Below are 27,144 nucleotides of genomic sequence, written 5' to 3'. Positions count from 1 at the left end.
GCAATGGCATCTAGGTGTTATTCGAGTGTATCTGTTGCTTTATGTCTGTTGGTTGTGCTGTTCTTTTTGTGTCTCTTTCCAGGTGATGGAGCAGACAAAGAAGGTTTTATCATTCTCTCCCTTTTATCTCCTCTTTCTTTCACCTCTACTCTTTTTTTTCTTTTCTTTCACTTTTTGTTCTTCCTTTACTCTCCCATTGTCATGTCCATATAATTTGAAATTCTCCTTGCAAGAATCATAATAAAGCTATTTACAAGCATAAATCAAGTGGAGCACTATGGCGAAAGCCGTTTGCTCCACTTGTAAAAGCAAAATCTGTCGAGCTCTATCTGGCATTGAGACATCAATTCCTATTGCCATATTGCTAGACAGGACACTGGGGAAAAAAAAAAAAAAAAAAGGTTTGAGGCGGGACATACAGCTATGACGAAAGCAAGACCTACCGAGTCCACGGCCGAACCAAGAAAAACATGGCAACGTAGGAGGATGCACGCCTAGCTGCTGCTATCACATCTGTTTTGTAGGAATCCATGATTTCATCTTGGAAAGAAGAACAGGAAGATCTTGTGCATTTTTGGATGGCAAAAATGTTTGTGCCCGCTTATGATATTTTCATGTGATACAGTGAATGGCTAACACCAAATCTTGGTAGGTGGACGCTACGTGTCGCTTCGTCCAATCAGCTCCCCCCTTTCCCCAAATAGATTTGTTGGGAGCAGGCCCAGATTGATAACGTGCTGAGCTAAACCGAGGGCTACACATTATCAAGACAGACCATGAGTGTAAATATGAAACAGTTTTCTGTTTACTGAATGCCCAATCCATTCATCAAATATTATCTTGTGTATTGTGTTCTGGTATTCTAGCATTAGTTTCAGTGAAGTAGACTCAACCTGTTTAGTGAGTGTGTCCAACTTGTCTGTGGTCTAAATTTATTGTTTTCTCTCCCAAAGAGACATGTGGGTGGTCGGCCACTTAAATTAAATGCCTGGCTCACTTTACCATCAGCAGTCTGGTAGAACTAATATTAGGCCTGTCTTCTATCCTCCTATCTTATTTTAGCTGTGTAAATATTGAAAAAAAAGTAGAGTTTATGGCTTTGTTTATGCTTTCACGTCAGAAATTTCCAACCTGAGGTTCTCACCACCTTAAGGAAGGCACCAACACTTAAAGGGGGTGCACAGGGTGTTCTGTGCACAGAGGCTGCCAAAGTTTGTTTTGAACATAAACAGCATTGCACAGTTAATGGATAGGCTTGGGTTAAGAAATAAACATTGCTGTGACAAAGATGGGGGTGATCTTTTCAGGAAGACATTTGAGAAGTATTATGTTATGTAATTCCCAGTATTTTAAATTGAAGATGCTTAAATATCTCATCTTATTCATACAGGAAACAAGTTATTCAATATTTTCACTGCTTTAGGTGCTTTGCTGTAGTCTTAAGCTATTGATCCCCTCTTAGTACTTTGTAGAACCATGTAAGTTCTTTTGGGGTATGTCTGACAACTACAGATATCTAAAGACAAACATGATCCTATTCAGTTTTCAATGTTGCCACAGATTCTCAATTAAATTTAGGTATGGACTTTTACTGGGAAATTCCAACATATGAATATATGTTTTTTTTATCTAAAGTTTTCCCTCTGGTGATGCATTTAGGATCAGTTTCCTAAACATATAGCTAGTCTATATAGAGACAGTAAATGTGTCTATGTAAAATTTAATTGAATTTAATTTAATTTAATTTACTCAGAAAAAGACATTTGGTCCCACTCAAAAAAAGTCTTCAATTTGAGTACATTCTACTCAGACAAATTTACTGTGTACCTCAATGTTTTTCAACCTTTGATAGCTTTTTCCCTATTACTGCTCTGAATTTAGCTCCATCTATCTTAACATCAACTCCAGTTAGCCTTCCCTATCTGCATAAATGCATCTCCAAACCTTGATGCTACCACCAACAGGTTTCCCAGCAGGGAAGGTGTATTCAGTGGGTGCTGTGTTCACTGGGTTTTGTTTGTAAAATTTGAATTGTATACACCATGCACTTTTTTCCTTCTTTCAATTTGCCAATTATTTCACACTATTATTGAGCTGATCTTTCACATATGAAATAAAAATGCACTAAAGTGCATTTCAAACTAAAGTTTGAAGTTTTAACGTAACATTATGTGCAAAGGTTCCAGGTTTACAAATCCTTTTGCAGGGTCCTGTACTCTCGAGCAAGGAAAGCTTTGTTGGATTTGTCATATAAGTAACTTGTCACTTCAATTCTTAGTCTTTGGTGTCGTAAAATTGACTTTCAATGTGTGTTTAGGTGGAATCAGCTAGATGTTGGGATAGTTGCCTTGTCCATCTTGGGTATCACTCTGGAAGAGCTGAAAATGAAAGCTGCTTTGCCAATAAATCCCACCATCATCCGAATCATGAGAGTACTGCGGATTGCACGAGGTACGGGCACACGCACACACGCATGCACGCACAGTTTAATATGTATCTAAATATTATTGTATGAACATTTTATGAAAAGACTTAAGCTCCCTGAACTATATTCATATTGTGTTGTCTCTTTTGTGTCATATAACGACTAGGCTTGTTTTATGCTGGTGTACATATTTTAGCAAATAGGTTGGCTGAAACTTGTTAAAACGTCTTTAAACCTTTTGTGTCTGTGTTTCCTACAGTGCTAAAACTTCTGAAGATGGCAAAAGGAATGAGAGCTCTACTGGATACGGTCATGCAAGCGTTGCCGCAGGTAGAAAAGGACTCTTGTGAGGTCTCAACCACAATAAAAGAGCAGATTTAATTGCACATCTTACAGACTGACCAAGAAAACAGTACTTTTTCCTTAATCTGTTTTTATTACCATCTTTCAAACAAGCCTTTAGTAGAAGCAGACTTTACAACCAGCTTTCCTCGTTATGCTACTTTATGTGCTCTTTCTTACAAGGTAGTTTCTTTTCTTCTTTACATAATGTTTGGAGAAAAAGAAGAGTAAAGACTTGGTCCTTCTCTCGTCATGAACCAGAAGAGCACTGGAAGCAATTTTATTAAACATTTTGTTTGAGCAGGAGTTGGCTGTTGTATTTGGAAAACATGTCAACCAGCAAAGTGTTTATGTGCTGCAAAGACATTTTTTCTAATGTGGTCTCATCATAAATAAAATCCAATATGTGCCAGACACACTAGATTCAATAAAACATTGAAATTAATCTTAATCCTTGTATTCCCGGGTGTTTCAAACAAGCAATACACTGCAGAAAGGGAACTAAAAGTAAGTATAATTTTCTTGAAATGAGTGCATCTGCCCTTGATTTGAGCAGGTAAATAATAGGATCTGCCAGTGGAATAAGATTTTTCCACTTAAAATAGGAACAACGCATCTCCAATATCTTATTTCAAGTGAATATGTCTAATTATCTTATTTTTGGGTAAAAAAAAACAAAAAAAACATTACATTGGCATATTATCTTGTTTAACCATTCAAATCAAGGGCACATACACTTATTTCAAGAAGATTTTACAAACTTTTAGTTCCCTTTTTGCAGTGTATTTACCATGCTGCATGCGGAGAGAGGAGTCTAACATGTCTATCGCTTCCAGGTGGGAAATCTTGGTCTCCTCTTCATGTTGCTCTTCTTCATCTACGCTGCTCTTGGAGTGGAGCTCTTTGGCAAACTGGGTCAGTCACACACCTCACCTCAGTCAGAAAAACAACACACACACACACTGGTCTCCGTGCTTCAGTGAAAAGTGGTTTGAGATTCACTTATTTTTCCTGCAGTCACAGCTTAAAGCAACTTTTACTGCCTGAATGGTTTTTATTGAATACTGACTATAACCCTTACTTGTCTTCCTGCCTCTTTACCCCTCACCCACATCAGAGACCTGCTTATGTATTTGTATCTAGGAAACAACCCATTTAAATGATCATGTTTATTTACACATTCCTCTCCTGATAAGCCTGCTCCATCCAACTCATTTTCTGACACAGGATTAGCAACATCAGGCATCTGGGGAGACAAAAAAGGAAATAACTTGCTGATGAGAGAGTATGCTTTTTTTGGAAATGTCATTATACCTCCTGCCGCATATACCAGAGGAAAAGAAAGGAATGTGTGTACTAAAGGCGAAAATATCCTGCTATCATTTTTGCTGTGATCTGTAAATTGTCATGGGCGCTGAGAAAAGTTGTGCTTTTTAAATGTATGTCTCGTGAGTTTAGCAATGAGATATATTTCGCTTTGTAAAGACCTTCAGAGCAGCTGTAGAGGACATGGAGGTTACAATCTTTGTAAAATTGAATTACAATTTCTGTCATTTCTAAGTCTTTATTGATCTAGGACCATATTCATAAAGAATCCTAAGACTAAAACAAGTTCTTAGTGATTTAATTTAATAATAAATGGCCATGATTTTGCACTGATTTTCCTCTTCTGACAAACCCCGACTATCGGTATGGCTCTAAATATAATCTTAAAATATATTCCTGCCGTATGTGGGGTGTTTAGAGTGATCTAGTCTGCTTGGAAGGACATTGAGAATGCTCTAACCTCAAATCAGGGATATTAAACATGTTAGATTGTCTATTGTAGCATGTGTGGTGTTCTGGTATATTGATATATATATGTGTGGTGTTCCCCAAGCACAAAGGAGCACAGCGCCTGTTGAATGTGACATGTATCCAATAATAAAGTAAGGTGAGGGAAACGAGGAGAAAAAAAACACAACTTGCCTCCATGTAATAGTGTAGCAAATATAAAGCCCCTGTTTGCGCTATTCTCTGTTAAAATCAGTCCACAAACTATTGTTAACTCCGAACTCACATTTGATCTCGAAAGGTATTGCAAGATTTCCCACCTGACAATATTTTCCTGTTTGAAATCTGTTTGTGTGTTGTGCTTGCCCTTAGATCGATCACCACACACTGTATGAGCAAACCTGTTATCGCTAAGATGTTTTTATCGTGATGATGGTGGCGCAGAGGTTAGGGAGTTCATCCTGCAATTGACAGGTTGCTGGTTCAATCCCCCTCTCTGATTGTCTCTGTCATTGTGTCCTTGGGCAAGACACTTCACCTGCATTGCCTGCTAACGGTAGTCAGAGGGCCTGGAGGCGCCGTGCATGGCAGCCTCCCCTCTGTCAGTCTGCCCCAGGGCAGCTGTAGCTACTAACATAGCTCACCACTGTCAGGGTGTGAAGGTGTGTGTGAATGGGGGAATGACTGATTGTAGTGTGAAGCGCTTTGGAGGTCTTCAAGTTAAAGCGGTTAAAGCGCTATACAAGTACAAGCCATTTACCATGTATGAGGTCTCTCAAGCCGCAGAGAGACCTCATACATTACATAACAAAAATTACATTTTTGTTAACTACAAAAAAACACACATTAAGATTGTACAACAGTAGGACAGGGTGGGCAATTATACAAACATGACATTATTCAAAATTGGACCTTTTTACTGTCACATAAGTCAGCCACTTTCACCATTTGACTCCTCAAATATATCCATCTCCAACCTCAAGTTAAAGGTAGTCCTTTCCATTTTGAAAATGTTATGAATCTGATCTATCCACTCATTCAATGTAAGTGTTTTTTAAGCTCAACCAACTTCGAGTTCTAGCCTTTTTAGGAGCCACTAATAATACTCTCTTTAGGAAACAACAGTTGAATCTTATTTTCCCTTTAAATACCCTCTTCCAGGACCCCATGAACCTTTCTCAAAAACGGAGCCACAGAGGGACAATTCCAAAAAAATATGGAGGTGGTCAGATTGCGCCTAACCACATAACCTCCATCAATTGTCCTGACCAGAGTATTTAGATGTTTGAGCTGGAGTACAGAAATATCTAATCAAGTTTTTCCAGCTGAGTTCCCTCCAACATGGGGCACTGGTTATCGACCACTGCTGTTTACAGATTCTATCCCAGCCCTCTAATGTAAATACTATGTTGCCTTCTGTTTCCCAGAATGTTTCGAGTTTTAAGATTTTTCATATAACTTTAACCTTTGTAAGATAAACCTTATTCACAAACTATCTCAGCCCTTAAGAGAGCTCCTAAAGTGAAAACAAAATTGTTAGGAGTAGTGAAGAGAAGGCTAGGAGTGTCTTAATTGGGGAAGATGGTGGAAACAGAGAGAGCTGATTGGCTGATCATGAATGAAAAGTGGAAAGAAACTATGCAATTGCCACCAGTGATCTGCTATAATGCTCCTTAGTGCTGGGTGCAGCAGTCCTTCACTATAGGGCCTATCTAGTTCTGTAACAGCTTCATGCATGGGACAGGAATAATCCTTTCAAGTTAGCAGCAATGACCTTAGTTTTGTAAGAAACAAAAACAAGTTGGCTTTCTTTTATTTTTTATCATTAAACCTTTATATGACCAGATAAAAGACCCATTGAGATCAATATCTCTTTCACAAGGGTGACCTGACCAAGAACAGCAGTAGCAGATGTCATAGTGGACAAGGAAGACAACAATAACCAAACCACCATTATAATAAAATGCAAACAACCATACCACCTTATACTGTATAAGACATAACTGAGACAATTTTTTTATTCAATTCCTCCATAAGCCACAACTGGTTTAATTAAATTCAATCAAAATTTATTTGTATATCGCCGATTCACAACACATGTCATCCCAAGGCACTTTACAAAGTCAAATTCAATCAAATCATACAGACAGATTGGTCAAAACGTTTTCTATCGAAGGAAACCTAGCAGATTGCAACACGTCTTTGACCAACAGCATTCACTCCTCCTCAAAGGGCGTGTAGCCACGGTGGACAATATCTTTGCAGTAATCCCTCATACCGAACCTTTATGTAGCGGCAGCGGAGAGGAAATCTCCCCTTTAACAGGAAGGAAAAACATCCAGCAGAACCAGACTCGGTGTGACCGGCCATCTAATACGACATATTTGGTTATCCATATTCAGTTTGGGATGGGTTACCTTACAAATGAGTGCTGATAATAACAACATTTCTGTTAGCACCTTTACTAATAGAAAAAAAATATCCTTGCTACTTGAGTAAAATTTCTAAAAAGTTAAAGTTGATCTAGCACAAGGAAAGCTGCAGCCACTATAGACCAAACATTCCTGGCGCTGCTGTTTGTAGGACAGCCTAAAAGCCTAATTCTAGGTGAGAAGTAGAGTATGGGCTGTGTGGTTATCTAGGAGTCTCATCTCTGACTTCAGAGGACTTGGTAAATAAGTTGCTGTTACAGGGAATCGACTTGGTGTTTACATGCCAGTATTGACATGTGTGGCTCAGCAATTTATTTTTATTTTGAAGCATAGTAGATACCAAAGCTGTTTTGTTTTGATACCCAAAACTAAATCTAATTAGTAATCTCTTTTGATCTATACCCAGATGAGTCACCATCTCTAACACTGTCCCCATGCAGCTTTGCTGTGAGTCAGACACAGGAAGGGGAAGGAGGGGCTCTCTTTCTGCCAGAGAAATCACTGATTAAATCTAAAAATGACATTCTGGGTGTCTTGCATTTCTTCCAGAGACACCACAAATGGCTGTGTTGGGGAAAAAAACGAACTCTCTGAGTGGAGCCGGTTCCATTTCCCTATTATGCAAAACTGCCTAAATCAGTTCTTCTGAGCTGAAGTGTGACATTGTTAAATCCTCTTCCTTTTCTCCTGTTAACTGATATAGAAGAAAGGAAGAGACATCATACACAGTGGACAGTTTCAGTCCTCCTCAGCTGCATGTTGAGGAGACCCAAGTATAAAATGGCTAAAGATATCTTTCCAACCATATCTTTATGGTTTTGATTTTGCTTGATTGCCCCTCAGGGCTTTCGGTCAAAATCGTATGGAAGACTTTCCACGTTCACTGCAAATAATAATTGTCCTTGTTCTGTCATGTCCGAATTGACAGAACACTTAGCACATCTTCTTTGAACGTATTCTTCATTTTTTAACATAACTAAACCATTAGGGCTTTCTAAATGGGACATTCTGTGCAAGTTTTTCTGAAAAAACTTCACTAGCTTTCAAAAAGATTTCCTTGGTTCCTTTACAGCACCGGATGGTTTGCTATGTTTAACCTCTGAAAGAAAAAAAGAAAAATACAACAAAAAAATCTCTGCCTTTGATTGGATTAACCATCCATATTTTTTTTCTGCAACATGCTAGCTTCACCCTAGCAAAGCACTAAAGCGGATCCAGTTTGTCAAGTAAAAATCAAATGCTTGCCTTTGCCTTTTGGGAGTTGGGACTGATGCATCTGTTTTTCCTGGGGGAAAATCCTTCCATGTCTCAGTCCGTCCTTGACTAAAACAAAGAAATACAGCCCAGCACTTGTAAAAGGTTTGTTTTGGCCATGTCTACCTAAAATGATGTTTTCTTGCTCATTTAAAATCACTTAAAACATGCCAAACATTTGAGAATATGGCAGCAATTTGGACTCATGGCCGCAACTTGGATTTGACTCATACTTAAGGGTATATAGCCACGTTAAATGCCTATACCAAAAAGACCAAAATCCAGTTGATTATGATAAAATAGTGCTACGTACTCCAAGTGTCCGTCCAGATAGTGTTTTGATAGTCCTTTTTTAACCTAAATAGAACCCCAGCAATGGCCGCGATGAGCTGACATAAACAGACCGGCAGTACCGCAGAACTATTAGAAAGCCAGATGATCGCCATTGACGCAGCTACCAAATAAGTCCCGACCGAGCCAACCATGTTGTAATGCCTGGCGGAAAACTGACAGCTCGGTGTGGTTGAAGCCCAACCTGACTTACTCCTATTTCAAGTTCCAGTGAGTCCTCACCTGAGCCTCCTTGCACAACAATATTGGGAGTTTCACACTCGTTCACCTCCATTGCTTCGGCTTGTTGACCAATTGTGCGTATGCGCAGTGATATAACCCCGGTCACATTATGTTGTAATGGTCATATACACAGAAAAGGCTATATTTACTAACAAATTCAGCAAAAACAAAGCTTAAAATACAAAAATAACAAATACTACACTAGCAGAACATGATAATGTATTGATCGGTGTGGAGGTGAACCCGGAATTCTGCCAAACACTGCTATGCTGTAAACTGATTTATTGAAGGGATGATGAGGAGTGGGAAACAGGCAGGCAAACAGAACAGAATCCAGTGGTAGGTAAGGCAGACATCCAGGCAACACTTGACAGGGAACAGGCGGACAGAACTGGGCAGGACAAACAGAACAGGTTCATTAAAACAGAATCAAGGTGCTGGGAGCTCTTACCAGAGACGGAATCAAAAACAGGGATCGCACTCGGGCATGCAAAGCGAAAGAGTGAGTGTGAGAGACAACCGACAAATAGCTGAGGAGGGAGTGAGGCTTAAATAAACGGACAAACAGGTGAGCGGAGTGAAAACTAATCAACTAAAGGCAGGTGGAAGCAATTGGGGAACTGACAGGAACTGGGGAATAAACCAAAGACCGAGGATAATAATGAAAACAAAGTGCAGAACTAAAATCAGAACTAAAACAGAGAACAGATAACAAAAACAATGAACAGGCTAAACAGGACTCCAGAACCTAAAACGCAAATAAACCGAGAGACAGGAAAATACTAACTTAACCAAATAATAAACAAGAACCAGAAATGAATATTACAGATAATCTTTCAGAAAAGGGTTGCATCCAGAGTAAGTTACTGGCATATAACAAAAAAAAATAAATATCAAATAACATGAAAATGTACCTATAAGCTGCAAAAGACTTTAGACTTGGGCTACATTCACACTGCAGGTCTTAATGCTCAATTCCGATTTTTTTGTGAAATCTGATTTTTTTGCGTGGTCGTTCACATTTCCAAATATATTCGACTTGTATGTGATCTCCTGTGTGAACTGAATGCGTTCAACCTAAGTGTCCCACATGCGCACTCGAGGACGCGATGACGTCACACGTAGCAAGCGTCCTCAGTGTTTGCGGAAGTAAACATGGATTATAATGCTGGCGCGCATTTTGCGGTCATTAATTTATTTTCTAACCGGAGCTTTCTCTCCATTAACTGCTCTCCTCATTGTAGTCCGCCATGGGTGTCATTTTTCTTCCCGATTCTGCATAGCAGGACGCAGAATAGTGACGTTTGTCGAGTATCGGTGACGTACAGGTCGGATAAATGCGACCCGGCCGTACAGACACAGGTCGCATTTGAAAAGATCACATACGTATCGGATTCAGGACCACATATCCAAGTGGCCTGGGTCGCATTTGAAAAAATCCGATCTGTGTTGTTCAGACTGTTATAAAAAGATCAGATACAGGTCGCATATGGGCAAAAAAATCAGAATTGGGTCACTTCAGTCTGCAGTGTGGATACGCATCGGATATGCCTGAACGGTCATGTCACATTTTATCCATCTTTGACTTTACTCTGCTGGATCCAACTATACATCAACACAACAGTAGCAGTTAGCGCTCCACAAAAGACCATTGCTGATAGCTGTGCTGCTTTCTTCTTACCTTATTTCGTCTTGCTATGATGTGGTCTTAATATTGTCGGCTCCCATTGCACAACAAATGTCAGACAGAAGTCTGACTGCGGTCGCATTTAGTAGTAGTCTGAATGGCCACCTCAAAAAAATAAATAAAAAATTTCAGCAAAAAATCGCAATTGAGCATCAAGACCTGCAGTGTGAACATAGCCTCGTGGGCCTTTCAGACGGGACACGGTGTGCGCTGCGCTTGCCGTGGGGTTCAGGGGAGAACCATGCTGACTCGGCGCTGCACGCTGCTGCTGCACTTGAAGCTGTGCATGGTTGGGTTGGCGATCATCTGTTTTGTTGTCAGCAGTAAATATGCTTCTATCCCGTATTAAGAAGGAACCCCTGCTTGTTAGGATGACAAAGTACAGCGAGGAAGAAGAGGCTATGGGTGCACATAACCGTCGAGGTACAGGGAGCTTATTAAGGAGCTAAGTTTTCACAAGGCTACAACCTCAAAGTTTTTTTATACAGTTCAGGAAAATCTACCCCATTTTCCTTCCTGATCTTTCCGGCTGACGGTCGGATGGCCCAGTTTCTATTGGTTACGTGTGTATATGTCACGTTGAACATAGCTGAACTTTGACCGCGTCGTGCGCGGAGATCACAAAGCGCCCATGTGCAGCACATGCCATTGAAAATAATGGGTTTCAGAGCGCAGCGGTGTGCGTGGCATAAGACTCGACTCAGACTCAAAGTCTGAGAATCTAGTCTTATGAATGATCGCTGAAATTAAGCTGGAACAGATGAGTAAATTATTAATGCTTCTCCCATCACATTACTGTAATGAGTACAAATTACTGGTTGTTATGGTAACACTGCTCAGAGTTTATGCACCACTTTTTTTCCACATCAAGTGGCATTCATAGTGAGAAAGCCGATGTCGGCAGACTGGCCGGACATGCACATGTTCTTCGGTCAAAGGGTGTGTTTATGCTCGATTTATGACAGTGACATGAGTCACAATACATCCAACGTCCTTTTCTCACTTATCTCTGGTTGTTAAAAATAAAAATAAAACATTCTGTTTAATCCATGTAGAAATTTGGCAATAACCAGTGTTTACCTATTTCTCCTTTTTTCTTCCAACGCAGATCCTTTTTTGATGTTTCTAATTGCGCAAATATCATATACATTTGTTTCTTTTCAAAATACTTCATATCAGTTGGTAACACTCTCTTTACACGTTCAGTTAAAATGTAGTTTGGTTCACCTCTTAACATTTTTGAATGCTTTGTTAGATGACTGATATGTAAGTATTGTCTAAATATGTTTTTCTTTCTGTCAATTAGAGTGCAACGACGACAACCCATGTGAGGGTCTGAGTCGCCATGCAACGTTTGAGAATTTTGGGATGGCCTTCCTCACGCTGTTCCGAGTCTCCACGGGGGACAACTGGAATGGGATTATGAAAGTATGACCAAAGACACAAACACAGAACTACACACAAAGACGCTCATACTTGATGACCAGATTATCTTAAAGCGCAGATAGAGCTTTGACCTCTAAAACCAATTATGTGGAAGCAAAGAAGCTTACAGAATGGCAATGTCAACACTGTAACATCTTTAGTTTTTACCTCATGGAAATTAGTTTGAAGTTATAGTTTGGATGCAGAAGTTAATTTGTCAAATATAATTGATGATAAACTGAAAATTTTGACATCTACAGAGGTTTAAATTGCTTTTAAACGAGCATGGCGCAAGCTCCGGATTTTTTGCAGAAGTTTCCCCCCTTTGGCGACAAGTTGAAATGACACTAGTGTGGTGCACATGCATGGGAGAAGAGCAAAAGCATAGGTCTGTTGTTTACAACCACAATGACTTCTCAGTTAAGAACGTTATAAATATTGAAGGTAGATCATGTTCTCTTGCTAATGTATACGAGAATGCACAGCACGTCAAACCCATGTGCACACCCAGAGAATACGACCTGAATCACTCTCTCATGAAATGACTAGTGGAGCCTATAGAGGCAACTGGGGTAAATAGAAGAAAAGTAATTTTACATGGCGAGGAATTGTAAGGGCATGTGTTACTTGCTCAACGCTCCTTTAAGAGAAAAAGTCTATTCCTTCAAGAGTGTGGTCTAAAACATAAATCTTAATGTTTGTTGTTTATAAGTTTGTTAATATTTGACTGCCTTTTGAAATGGAAATTATGCTGGTTATATGCTGAAAAGCACTTTGACTTTACCCTGTACTGCCAATACCTCATATATAAGGTCTGTTTTAAAAAGGAAATAAGTGAAATAAGGACTCCTTCAACCTAAACCCTTTTGGTCACTTTGGTTTAATGCTTGACATTAAAGGGGGAGGGGGAATACAAACTAATATATTCCAGTTGTTAGAAATTCACTTTGCCAATGCTTCCAGTCGAGCTGCAAAAGATATCCACACCTGAAACAGATAATAGAGTGAAATATGCAAAAAGCATTGTGATGACAGATGAGACAGAGGAGATTGAAGAAATTGCAACTGGGGTAAATAGAAGAAAAGTAATTTTACATGGCGAGGAATTGTAAGGGCATGTGTTACTTGCTCAACGCTCCTTTAAGAGAAAAAGTCTATTCCTTCAAGAGTGTGGTCTAAAACATAAATCTTGATGTTTGTTGTTTATAAGTTTGTTAATATTTGACTCCCTTTTGAAATAGAAATTGTGCTGGTTATATACTGAAAAGTACTTTGACTTTACCCTGTACTGCCATACATCATATATAAGGTCTGTTTTAAAAAGGAAATAAGCAAAATAAGGACTCCTTCAAGCTAAACCCTTTTGGTCACTTTGGTTTAATGCTTGACGTTTCCATTCGAGCTGAAAAAGATATCCACACCTGAAACAGATGATAGAGTCAAATATGCAAAAATCATTGTCATTGACAGATGAGACAGAGGAGATTGAAGAAATTGCAGTTTTATTGGAACTTGCATCATTATCTCAATACAGTGCCTTGCAACAGTATTCATCCCCTTGGCGTTTTTTGGGTATTGTGCTACATTCCAAGTAATTTAAATGTTTTTAATCCTATTTCTTGTGATGGATTTGCACAAAACAGTTTAAGTTACATAATTAGTGAAATGAATTCCACCTGTGTGCAATGTATCACAAACCTTCCGAAAGGCCCCATAGGCTGCCGCACCACTAGGCAAGAACCATCACAACATGAAGAACAAAGAGCTCTCCAAACAAGTCAGTCACAAAGTTTTTGAGAAATACAAGTCGGGGTAGGGTTATGAAAAATATCCAAATCTTTGATCAAATTTATATTATACAAAGCTGACAGTTTCTCACTTTGACTTGATAGTTCATTAGTCACCCCCTCACCTCAGGTTAGGAGTCTGGGTGTCATCCTTGATAGCAATCTATCCTTTACCTCCCACATCAATAACATCACCCTTTCTGTCTCTTTTCATCTATGCAACATTCGTCCCTCATCCTTTGTCCCTCCAGTTCTCCTCACTGTGCGTCAATTGTTGTCATAGCTTTTCACCTCCCACATTGATTACTGGAACTCTGTTCACTTTGGCCTTACTTAAAAATTCCTCCATAAGCCACAACTGGTTCAATTCACTTCAATGAAATTTGATTTATATAGCGCCAATCCACAACACATGTCATCTCAACACACTTTACAAAGTCAAATTCAATCAAATCGGACAGATTAGTCAAAAAGTTCTGGATTTAGGGGGATGAAAAGTTATATACGCTGACGTTTATTTCCTCCTATTTGTTGTTTGCTTCACAGTAAAAAGTAATACTAATAATACAGTAATTTATTTAAACTCTAGGTTTTGAGGAAACAAAACAAAAAAAAGGAAAGAGGGGTGAATACTCTTGCAGGACAATGTACATAACGGTATATAACAATGTATTTAACAGTATTATCACGTTGTCTAATATCCTGCACGACTGCAAATCTTTAGATATCACCTGTTTTCATTCCAGTTTTTGGAATAACTGTTGAAATAACTTGTGGACGTCACCCTAAACCCTGCCTTAGAATGGCAGTGGAAGCTTTATGACTGAAAAAACTTGGATACATTTTACATTTAAAAAAAATAGAATTCAAATTTTGTTAAAACTTTCTTTCACAGTCACGTAAATGTATTTTAAGATGTCAAATGTTATAGATTGTTTTTCTATTGAGATACGTTTTATCGGTTATTTTAGTAAACAGCAGTCAGTGCATTAATTTCCTACTTAAATGTATTTTTGCAGTGTTTGCTGAATCAGGTCAGGACTGTTGTGGTCCTATTTCAGTAAAAATGTCTAATTTTCATCATCCTTCTCCTCATCTTGCTGCTCACTGAATATATAGCCTAAGCGATGGCTGTCAAACATACTTGGTATAAATTGCTACCCATAAATTAGTGCGGTTCTCTTTAACTGATCTGAGCAGTGAATTCAGTGGATGAACAATTTAGAGACACTCCCGATTTAGAAGGAAAATATAACCTTTGGCTAAGCAGGTGAGAAGCAGGTCAGACAGAAAATAGAAGCTGATAAATGTTGGTAGATTTATTACTAATGGAGCATTAAATAAACTAAGACTGCACTATATTTCTATCTCACACACAGCAGCAGTGACACCTTTGCACATTCAATTAAATCAGTAAGGTTTCACTGTTCCCAAAGTGGAAACATCTAACAGCGGCAGTTCTTCCATGAATCCCCCCCCCCCCCCCCCCAACATACACACACACACACACACACACATGCAAGCTGACCCACACACACTATTAGAAGGATTTAATATGTCTTTGGTTCTGGATAAAATGCCGTGCACAATGGACATCTCCCTATACTCAGCACCAGCAAGTGCTGCAAACTCAACACATGGGGGCGCCAGTTAGCCATTGATGGCACATGTGTGAAAGACGTATAAAACTGGTTGAGGCCACAACTGTGTTTTGGTTTCTATGGCCTTTGTAGGAGAGACAACATTTTATAGTGCACTGACGTGGAATGTGCAAAATTAGATAAGCAAAACAAGAACAACAACAGAAAAAAAATACATTTATATGACCTTATTTATTTAAACAAAAACCTGATCAGAGAATGTTTGTTGCGGCTGGTAGGACTTTTCTTTTTTTTACTTCAGGACAAAAAAAAAACATTATAATCATAGGGAGCTGTCAGACTAGTTTCTGAATTTGTAATTTGTTATTTTTAAACACATTTAATTTACTTTATGTCTACATAATACACATTAATCTGAAATGTCTTTGTCCTACTTTGAAAACTTACAAATGAATGTCTCAGTTTTTTACTGTGCAGCCTTTAGGTTCTTGTAGGTGTAGCTATTTTTTGTAGGTCTGCATGTCTTTGTATTTTTGCTTGTGTTTGTATGTCTAAATCCTACTCTTGGTTTCTTAAGGACACTTTAAGGGAGTGCCAGCCAAATGAAATCCACTGTTTATCATACCTACCATGGATATCTCCGATTTACTTTGTCACCTTCGTGCTCATGGCCCAGTTCGTTTTGGTCAATGTGGTGGTGGCCGTTTTGATGAAACACCTGGAGGAGAGCAACAAGGTACAAACGCAGGAAAAAGCTATTAAGATAGTGAAAAACAATGTACATGTGTGATTGAATACAATGTACTTAGCTAAAGGTGTCTCATTGTAGTTTTTAATGGCCATGAAAAATGGCTGCAAAATGTAAAGCATGAATGTATCTGTCTTTTTAGGAGGCCAAAGAGGATGCAGAGATGGATGCAGAGATTGCCTTGGAAATGGAAGAGGAGAGGCAACGCAGGCTAAGCACAGGATCCAACAATAGCTCAGTGGGAGGGACTTATATTGGGCCATGCCCGAATTCACCTGAAGAGGTCAGAGGCCAACTGTGTTTAATAGCAGCATACAGTTGGTTTGTGTAAAACATATGTTTAATATGAGCTAAAGAATTCATTCACTGATTTTTAACAAGGTTTGACTAAACGTTTGTCTGATAAAGCAGAATTTGGCCTGTTTGAACCTTGTGGTGTTTGTCGCCCTCTGTAGGAGGAAGACCAGCAGTACACTGACCAGGACCCGTTATCATCAGGCAAGATGTCTGTGTCCAGGATGCATTCTTTGCCAAATGACAGCTATATGTTTCAACCTGTACGGCCTGCCAGCGCCCCCTACCCTTTAAAGGAGGTAGAAGCCAGTTCCCAGCACCAGCATGCAGGTAACGTAGTTGAAACTTCCATCTCCCCACTTACAGTATGTTGTGATCTGTTCATTAATAAATTTTTTTGTTTGTTTGTTTTAACGTGTAACTGACTACAGCACTACTGGCAGCACAGTCTGCTAAACCTCACATAGATTATTACTCCATGATCTATAAGCTTAACAACAAGTTAAAAAGCACTTTTGAGTGTTGTGCACCTGCTAAATACAGGCCTGGCTTTACATCATTAAATTTAACTTATTAATTTTAACTTATTTAATCTAGGTTAGTTGCTATAGATGCACAGTCTCAATTGTTATGGAAATATATAATCACTTATATATAATAGTGTAGTTTAAAGTTTTTTATACAGATGTTAACTTTTCGTCACTAGTTATCTATCCCCTATTGTCTATCCAACAGTACTGAGTTTGTTGCATTAGTATTTTTGGTATTTGATTTTTGCAACTCAATTAATTATTCAGCTCAGGAAATTACTTTTGATTGCACATGAAAGTCAAAAAATGGTAGGAAGAAACTGGAAAATACCACAAAAGCTCAGTTCTTTAAACACAGTTCTTACTGAGATCCAGTTGAGCTAAAAAAAAAAAATAAGATAAATAAAAGTTAAGACACTTTGAGTCAGAGGCAAATTTTAGTTAGACCTAAGACTTTGTATTTTAATACCCAGTTTAGCTGTTTCATTGTGGAACTTTTAGTGCATTAAATACATGCAGTACATCAAAATGGTTACAAAACCTCATGCTTGTCTTTTGTTTCTTCTTAGACTCTTTCTTTCCTCCATGAAAACAGTCAAATTATAAGTAGAACACATTTCCCAGGCAAACACTGTTTAAGCCACTGACAAAAACTGTTTCATCTGCAGTCAGACTCTAATGGCATGTTGTGGACAGGCTGTGGGCAGACCGAGCTCTGTCCCAAGGTACTGACTGTAGTGGATGAGTTGATCCATGTGAATCTCTGCAACCTTCACACAGGCTCATCTGCTCAGCTTCTAAGTGGCTGGATAACCAAAAGAAGACGACAGTTAACTTTCAGGACAAGCTGGAAAAGTCACAAAACTATATGTGCCAAAATGAATACGGACTGATTACAGGACATTCTCAAAATAAGTGACTTTAAGAGCTTGAGCTGAAGGTATTCATTTAAAATGAACTAAATCTTGAGGCAGCTTTTACAGGTATCTCAACTCACAGGTTCAATGCATATGTGCTCGGAATGCCTAAGACTCTGGTTACATCGTTTCACACAGTATAAGTATTAACAGAGATTGGGCTTACTTTCCTATTATTTGTCTTTTTATAAGCTCACAAAAGATGAATTTACCCTTACACACACATAATCATGGGAAGCTTTTTGTGTAACCAGAATCTAAACGCAGATTACTATCCTACCAAATTCATCCCTATGGGAAGATTTGCTTGATAAATAGCTGCAAGGTAGCATTTCTGCTCTGATTTGCAATCCATGGTATGTTTTAACAACGTTCATACAGAAAACGTTTTATTTTGATAGAACATTTGAGGTTACACCAAATCTTTCTCTTGAAATCTGTTGACAAAAATATCTCATCCTGTTAAAACAGATGTTCTATCACAATAAAGCGTGGTTTACTACGGTGTTATAGGAATTAGCACATGCGTCTGTTTAGTACTAACCGTGCATGGTTTTTCTGCAAAAGCTGCATGTTTCAGCAGAGGCATAGGTGTGGTTCAACCTTGAGTAATGAACTCTTGACTGATCTCATCTGCAGTCTCAGTGATGTCGGTCCAATCCCAGCCCTGTGAGAGCCGCTCCTTGCTGCAGGTTCCAGATGCTTCCCCTCTTCACCCCCAGTCGACTCCCACCCTCACTCTGCCCCGCATCGCCCCGCCAACACCCGGCCCCTCGCCACGGGCCCTGCACAGACAGGTGATAGACTCCGTCCCAGCTTTCCACACGCACATTTGGTTAAACACAGTCCCATGAAAAGGTATTTCCCACCCTTACAAATTGCTTACTTTTTATTTTTTTGAACCATTATCCACCGTGGCGGGGTTTTCAGCAGAGACATGATTAAAAACAGGATGAGGTGGAGGAACCCTTCGTGCACCTAAAGTCTAGACAAAAATCAAAATAAGATTTAGTGGCGTGACTAAGAAGAAATGTTCACAGACTCTCTTCGTCCAATCTGATTGTGGATGAGCATGTTTCCAATTGTGTGGTTTCACAAAGTATTGACTCAGGTGACTGACTACAAAGGCCCTCCACATCACATTTTTATTTGTTAAGCTTTTTTAAAACCAGGTCGTTTTATCCTTTTATTTCTGCAAGTGTAATAGCCTGTTTGGGCAATTTAATATGCAATTTTGCAATAAGTGACACTATTAAAATACATGCTTGTACAATTTTTTTTATTTTATTTTGTTATTTTTTAGGCACTTTTGAGAATTGGAATGAAAACATCCTAGTGCCAAATGTTAAACTCTGGACTATGATGGCTAAATGACTAATCATGACGCCCTGATGTTTACACAATGTGTAAATAAATTTCTAAATGAATACCTATGTTTTAATGCCGATATATATTTTTTGGCTCTTAAACAAAGATAGACATGATATTATGCATAAATATATAAATTAATAAAAATTGTACATTTCAATAAAGTTATAAGTTTTGTTCATTTCTTCACACATCTAATTCTGAGCTTTCACACCAACAACAGTATTTTTGCTTGCTGTTTATATCCATATTCATAGAGTTTAAGCCTGGAGAAAGGTTTTAATTTTCCAGGTCATTCCAATCTTACATTTTGCTTGCAAATGGGCAGGAGCTTAATACCCTGAAAGAGACTGTTTAGCAACTGTTTAGTAACTCCAGGTCCTTCGTTTGGCAACGTAATTCAGCCTTAGTTTGTCAAATACAGAGAAAACAAATAATAAGCATTAAAGTACGGTTTATGGGTTGGGTTTCTGCAATGTTATCAGCATGTTAAAAGCTCATCTTCAGAACCAATGTCTGCTCAAAATGGTGATCTGCACCAAGTAATCTACTTTCAGCAGTTATCACCGGTTATTGCACCGTAAACTGCAGTTGCTCTGTCTGCCTTTACTACCGTCGGCTCCTATGGCGGAGGGATATTTCAACTGGATACAAAGTGTCTAGTGCAGGCAGGTCTCTTAATAACCGCTGTTTTGTCACTTATTTTAGAGCCCAAATAAGCGATTTCACTTTCAGAAACGTGCCCAAAAACCCGCAACCCGTGACTCATAAAATTTACAAGCACCTTTAGAATGAAACAAGCCCAAAGTTGCATGAAATAAACAGTCTGTGCAACAGTGAGCGCGGGTCTGTTTTTACAGTCTTTAGCGCTCTTGAAACTATGGAAAGCGGCGAGGATAAAAGAAACACAGTCCGGAGAGCACGGCGGGGAAAAACATTATGGAACAGTGTGTGTGTTTTGACGGGCGATTAACAGCGACAACCCCCCCGACCCCCCCCAGCAAATCGCACCCAGTATATATATATATATATATATATATATATATATATATATATATATATATATATATATATATCCTGACTAAGTGTAATCTGTGTGTGTGTGTGTGTGTGTGTGTGTGTGTCAATAATGCTAACACGACTGTTAAGTCATTCTAGGAATCTTTGCATCATTTCTGTCTTAGTAAATTTCTATTTCTTTAAAATATAAACTCAGCTTGCTTTGAAGTTACATTCTGACGAAAGCCACTGAGAGCTAACAACTGTGTGGCCTTTCATGTGTGTTGCAGGGGGCAGTTAAAGTCGATTCTGTGGAGTCCCAGACCTGTGAGCAACAAGAGAGGTCCGGCTCGGCCCACGTGCCTCCACACTCCCCTTCTTCTCTCTCCCCAGTACCCCCTCTGTCCTCCTCCCCCTCAGCCCTCTCATTCCCCCCGTCATCCCCGTCTCCCTCTTCTCTTCCTCCGTCGCCATCCTCTCTACTGCCTCTCCCATCCCCTCTGTCTTTTCTCCTTCCTCCCCCTCCCTCGCCACGTCTGCCCTCGCGCTCCAGCAGTCTTCGCAGGCCCAGGGCTCCCTCCGCCATTTCCCTCTCGGACCCGGCCGACGCCGAGGTGTATCACATCACCAGCTCAGCTCGCCAAAGATGGAGGGACGAGGAGGGAGAAGAACAGGAGAGCAGACGGAAGGCGGGCCGCAGCCACTCCCTGTCCCCTTATGCCTCGCCGCACTCCCTTGATTCGATTCCCACCCTACCCCCTCCATCCAACAGAAGCACCCTTAGTCTTCTTGAGGAAGGATTGAAAGACGTCAAGACAGGCTTTAGTGTTGACAGCCACGGGTTCCTGGAGAAGCCTCAGTCAGAACCCGCAGGTCCCTCGGATGACCACCGCCGCCACTCCATTGAGGTTTGCCTTCCCCAGGCCGTCATAACCACTGACAGCCAAAACTTTTTGCTCGAGACCCGTCGATCGGAAAAGGGCGCTCAGGCCTTTCCGGTGAGGGTGCAGTCAGTCGGTGGCAGGCAAAGAAAGAAGAAGACGAGCCCTCCCTGTATATCCATCCACCCGCCCCCGGAGCGGGAACAGCTCCTGCTTCCCTCTCCTCCGAAACTAGCTGACAGCAGCATGATGCGGAGACGCAGGACACCGTCCAGCGACTTCACACTGCACTCGCACTCACCAGACGCACCTGTCGATCCACAGCTCCACGCGCAGATGCAGACACCGCTAACACCGATCCACGCGCCACTGCAGGCACCTTCCCCGACGCACATGCTGACCCCCGCACAGGGATCCACCCCAACGCACACCCAGACACACACACCACCCCCGCACATCCCCATCAGCCCGAACGTCTTCATCCAGCCTCACGCGCCCCTTCTCCCAACTGTCATGCCTTTCTCACAGACGGTCACGAGACATTCCCCCCTGCCAGGAGACTGCATCCCCCTCCCCCGATTCACCTTCGATCAACCACAGTCCAGGTACACGGGCAAGCCAGAATCTGCCGCATGCTCTTCCCCTTTAGACAACAGACTGGGAAGTAGTCCAGGTTTCAGCTCAAAGAACCGGAGGACCGCCCAGTGAACCCTCAGAGTTGCATTCAGGAGACGAATTATCCAGTTTAAAGTCTTTAAAGGTGGAGTAGAACCCCCCTCAGCCGACCTCAGCAGTGTTTGGTGTTGAAGAAAGAATGAAAGAGAGCTTCTTTTGTTTTTTGTTAGTTATCAAGAAAAGAAACATTGATTCTTTCCAGGAAGACATGGGAACAGACTTCTTATTAACAAGCAAATGGTGGGATAGATTTTTTTTTTCTTGCTTAAAAAAATAAAACGAAAAAATCCACCGAGGCTGGACATTTCAAGTATCACTCATTGTAGTGCGTCGTTGGCTGATCCCTCACCACACAGCAGGACTTGAAGCCACCTTACTCTGTAGCCAAAGTTTTTTTCACACACTGTCCTCACCCACGTGAGCCAATCAGGAAGCAGCGTCTGGCTGGTGACCGTCGACCCCCTTTTTTTTCTAATTGGGTAGGCGGTTTGTGAAACGCGAGCGTGGGAGGGGGGGAACGGTGGGATATGCAACTTCAGGTTTTCTGCAGAAGTTCTGCTCACCCCTTCTCTGCTCCTCGATCACATTGATCAGAGATGAAAAGTGTAAATGCGCTGCGCTACGTGCGGGTTTGGTCGAATCCATTGCCACCGAAGTTGAACCTGTTCATTCTCGCGACAACAGAGAGGGGGAGCACTGCAGAGCTGTAGTTTTTGTTTTGTCGAGTGTAAATAAAAGCTAAAACAAAATACTGTATTTGATGAGATTTAAAGATAGCTCTATCCATATGCACATATTTTTATAGAGGTCTATACTGTTTTTGCACACAGTTTTGAATTTCAAGTTGCTCGTATTTCCTCTGTTGTCCTCTCGTGAATGTATGTTTCTTGTAAAAGACCCAGAGAAAGTGGTGAAGGCGATTGACCCTCCTCTCAAACTGCAAGTCGAGGTCAAGTAGAGGGACTTTATATTTCTATTTTGACAAAGTATCAGAGGAAAAGTGGCGTGTGATGTGTTTTTTCTGTAGTTTTGTCTCAGACTTTTTTTGTACTTGGTGTCTCAACGGCAGTGTGGAGAAGCAGGCTCAGTTTTGCAAACAAGTTCATTTCAGATGGTCAAATAAACTTTGCCACTGTTTTTACAAGTTGATTTTGAAGTTAGGGATTTTTCCCCAAGCTTTAGAGGACAAACAGTTGCACTTTGGTTTCTTTTTGAAATTACAAATAGCTAATCTGCAAGTATCTGCAATGCCTTGCTAAAACATTCATACCTATGTAACTTTTTCACATAAGTCCAATTTGCCCTAATCCACGTCGGCAGCACAATAAACATGTGGATTAAAGGGTATCGGTGCATTTATTTATTCACTTTTGGCTATTATGCAAACATTATGTGCGGCGGAAACCTAACGTTGCACATCAGCCTAAACCACTATCCCCATGGTAACACATGGTGGTGGCAACATCATACTGTGGGAGTTTATTTTTCTCTCCACAGGGAATGGAAAGCTGTCCAGAATTGATGGTAAGATGGATGGAACCAAACAAAAAAAAAAGGAAAACAAGTCTGCTTGAAGCTGCTGAAGACTTAAACATGCCCTTAAAGGTTGGATGGAATTGTTTAGGTAAAAACACTTTTCAGATTTTCATTCTTAAGGGATAAAGAAAAAACATAAATCCTTTTTCTTTGTCATAGTTATGTCTTTGCATTCAGTAATGCCCGACCGAGTTAAACTGTTAGCCGAGTTAAAAAAAAAATCTAATCATAGTACGTTAAAGTTGGTTGTAATGTGACAAATGTGAAAAAGTTCAAGGCGCGCGCATACTTTTGCAAGGTACTGTAAATAAGACGAACTACAAAGAGGCATCGCTGAGCCTGTCTTCTGCCGTTGCACTGCAGCTGGATCAGCTCTGACACCTGTGTTTCTGTACATCTAAAGACAACCAAACTAACTTTCTAAGTATGTGTAGCCAGAGTGCAATAATAATATATACATGTGGAAAAAAAAATATAGTGACATCCACGCTACATAAGACAACCACATCCTTGTATTCATACATACTGTAGAACTGTTATAAATATATGGTATGAAGTCATTTTTTTTATATGATGGTTGAGGGATATTACTGTTTCTAGCGGTCATGCTACAGTAGGTTCGCGCAGCCCAGTTGTGGCTGTGATGAGGCGGCAGTGGCTGTGTTGTTAGGTACTGCGGATAATTTCCTCCAAAAGCTCAGGCCCACCTGCCTGAGGTGTTACTGTAAGCAGAAGAGTGACATGCATCTCTACTGAGGACTTAATAAGCCATTTTGTCATTTCACATTTTTTCCTATTTTTCCTCTTAAGAACACCAATTCACCTTTCACAGTATTTATTTCTCACACCAGAAAAATAAAGCCACTGCTTGGTGACACACCACACACACAGTTCTGCTGGCTGGATGTTGTCGTACAGAGCCATACTTATACTCTGACACAGCACAATATGCATTTGATTCAGTTGTTTTTCACCACAGTCGGGTCTGGCCTGTGTGCATGAGAGGTACACTTTCATTATTTCAAATGTCTAAAGACAGCTGGCTGGGACAGCGTTGTTGATTTTATCTTCTGTTTTTTTTTTTTTTTTCAGTAAATTTTATTTCTAATGTCTTGTGGTGATCAGCATGAAGCATGCACAAGTCCTCAATGACCTGCGTGGAAACCAAAGTGCTTTGATGCTATCTCTAATTAAATAAATTAGAAGTTTGAAGTTGTTGTTTTCCAACTAAAGCAACACATTAAAGGGCGAATTTCATCATTTTAGAACTTTTAAATTTAAGTTGTTTTTGGGCTCACCGCTTACGGTAACTATGTTTGTATCTTCGTCCCGAACAAGATATTTCTAAAGCAAATGCCACTGAAAGTTGCTGAAGAGAGATGACATGACATTTGGAACAAGGAATCTGGCTATCAATCTATACCCTGATGGCCAGATAACACGCATAATTGTGACAAAATTTCAAATTTGAGCCAGAGCTCCTACATTTGACATTCATGTGGCAATTGTCCAATGAGGAGGCGGAGGAGGAGGTCAGGTGTTCAAGCTACTGTTTTCAGACATTTCTCAGGATGGCATTGGCCCTAAAAAGTCACTTCAAGCTAATATTTATGTTTCAGAAATTGAAGATTTTTTGGTTTTCTGACTAAAATATGATGGCATTTGCCCTTTTAAATAAGAAGGATATCTCATAGTTTGTTTAGTTAAAATTTGTGGGACATTATTTTGTAAACGGTTGAATGGGCAGTTGAAGGTCCTGGATCATTTAAACACAGATGATTAAAGCCATTATAATCACTCAGTCATTACCTTTTTGCACGCTCATGAGCATTTCCTACACCCCCCTCATACACACTCCGTATGCATGTAGAGATCAAACTGGTGAGACAAACCCAAATAACTAATAACGGTGTGTCAGCCTCACACGTTGCTGCTTATGAGCACAATTGAGAGCTAGTTCATTCCTTTATAGCGCTGTTCTTCCAAAGTGGGAGGCAGGTCTGAACATGGACTCGGAGAGGTTGTCATTTCTTCCTGAACATTGCACAGTTCCTAATTGTCCCCATCATTTTTATATGGTATGTGCTCATCTTGTTTCTTGTCCTCTTTCTGCACAGATTATCAGCAGCGGGGAGGTTTTATGTAGTGTGAGGACAGCCTCTTTTTCTGTCTCCCTCTTATTTGCTGGAGCGCAGACAACCCTGATCTATAAGGCATAACTGCCCTGTTAATCAGTACAGTTTGATAGAGAGGCAGCAGAATCTTTTTTATGATTTACAGATCTTTGGATCTAAATATATAAATCCTGTTTTTGAGGAAAATGCTTTTGACTATTGCATGATCTGATTTGATGAAGAAACTAATTTTTGGGAAAGAATCATCTGGATGTTTTAGAGATTTTGATATTTACATATTCAGATGTTACAACTTGTAGATTGACTACCTAATTGCTCTGGGCTCTGATTATTTGTATCTGATAAAATCCTGATCAAATGACCTTATTCTTTATGGTCCAATGCAATATGGCGTCATCAGCTGCTGTATGAGGACCATTGTCCTCTTTACACAGTTTTATAGAAAGAAACTCAAAGTGAATGAGCTTTTTTCACTTTTCCTTATAATACTCTGAACATTTTAGAAACTCTGGTGATAGTGAAACTCATATATTTTACGTAGGAGTAGCTTTGGCCCTGATGCTCTCTAAAGGACCGATTAGATTAGTTGCATTTTCTTGGTCAACACTGAGGTGGGGATCATGCTCTTTACGTGACATAACTCCTTCAAAATAAAACCTGAAAGTTCAAACTGTGACAGAACATGACATTATTTAAATAAAATGCCTTGTCCTTTGTTCTTTCTTGATTGAGTTTTCTTTTTTCTTTTCCTGTTTTCTTTTGGTTTTGCTCGCTTTTTTGCTTGCATTTTTTCTAGCATTTTTTCTTTCAACCCTTTAGGGTTTGCACACTTTAGGTCCCCTCCCCCACCCCCCCAAGCCTTATAAGAAGGGGAGCGGCATTTTTTGTCTGATGAGACTCACTTTGTCTGCAATAAGAAGCCTTTTTCCCATGTTTGGAGGAAGAAAGAAGGGGATGGGATGCATCTAAAGGCTCAGCAAATGGAAGCTACCTATTGTCTTGTTGCTGATTAATGTGTGATGACCAACATTTGTCCTTTAGGATGTTTCCCTGTCAATTAAAAAAAGTAACAAAAACAACCTTTTTCAGTTTTCTTTTCCCATTCCTGACACAGTAAAATTACTTTATTGTGTGGGTTTATTTATTAAATAAGTATGCAGTTTATCCATGCATATGCAGTGTTTTTAACATATGTATTTAAGTTAACATTTTACAATAAGATATGTTAAACTATTGTTTCACAGGAACAAGTCGTCAGGTTGCATTCTACAAAAAAAATTAAGGAAGCAGAATATTAAACTCACCATGCCCATTAGAAGTGAAAGTATTTCTAATGCTTAAGATTAGTTTTGTAAGATTTAACATAATTCTTCTGTCGACTAATAATCAAATTATAGTTATAAAGCGACTTTACTGTGCAACAGCGGAGTGCTGAAAGGTCATAGTCAAACCAGAAGATTGGTGTTTGAAATCTACTCCTGACACTTTTAATGGCATTAATATGACTATGGGAGCGACGAGATGCTATCAAAGTGATTTACAGCCACTGTGAGGAGAAGTAAAGCAACCACTAGGTGGCAATGCTTAACGGCACACAGTGGGAATACGCCATTTAAAACTGAAAGCTGTCAAACTGAATGTACGGCAGCAGTCTTTGTGCATCTAAATCACTTTTTTTGATGGAAACGGTGTTCAGGTTTTGGGAGACGAAGGTACAAGGCTCCAAAAAGCTTTCATCAAATAAAAATTTAACGATGACAGT

At 39.9% G+C, this 27,144-nt stretch overlaps 1 protein-coding gene across 1 annotated transcript in view; it reads left to right on the top strand.

Annotated features, from left to right (window-relative positions):
• The window catches only part of cacna1ha (calcium channel, voltage-dependent, T type, alpha 1H subunit a), a 200,669-nt gene extending 174,208 nt beyond the window's left edge, over nucleotides 1-26,461 (top strand). The window contains exons 30-38 of the mRNA XM_012876653.3: nucleotides 2,318-2,451; nucleotides 2,685-2,755; nucleotides 3,604-3,682; nucleotides 11,793-11,914; nucleotides 15,877-16,035; nucleotides 16,190-16,330; nucleotides 16,503-16,671; nucleotides 18,428-18,585; nucleotides 20,446-26,461. Of these exons, the coding sequence (XP_012732107.3) occupies nucleotides 2,318-2,451; nucleotides 2,685-2,755; nucleotides 3,604-3,682; nucleotides 11,793-11,914; nucleotides 15,877-16,035; nucleotides 16,190-16,330; nucleotides 16,503-16,671; nucleotides 18,428-18,585; nucleotides 20,446-21,744 (2,332 nt within the window). The 3' untranslated portion in view covers nucleotides 21,745-26,461. The remainder of the gene's footprint in view (nucleotides 1-2,317; nucleotides 2,452-2,684; nucleotides 2,756-3,603; nucleotides 3,683-11,792; nucleotides 11,915-15,876; nucleotides 16,036-16,189; nucleotides 16,331-16,502; nucleotides 16,672-18,427; nucleotides 18,586-20,445) is intronic.
• The last annotated feature ends 683 nt before the right edge of the window (nucleotides 26,462-27,144 follow it).

The sequence above is a fragment of the Fundulus heteroclitus genome, unplaced genomic scaffold (assembly GCF_011125445.2).
Source record: "Fundulus heteroclitus isolate FHET01 unplaced genomic scaffold, MU-UCD_Fhet_4.1 scaffold_48, whole genome shotgun sequence".
NCBI lineage: Eukaryota > Metazoa > Chordata > Actinopteri > Cyprinodontiformes > Fundulidae > Fundulus > Fundulus heteroclitus.
Note: the sequence above shows the minus strand (reverse complement) of the source record. Positions and strands in the feature narration are given on the sequence as shown.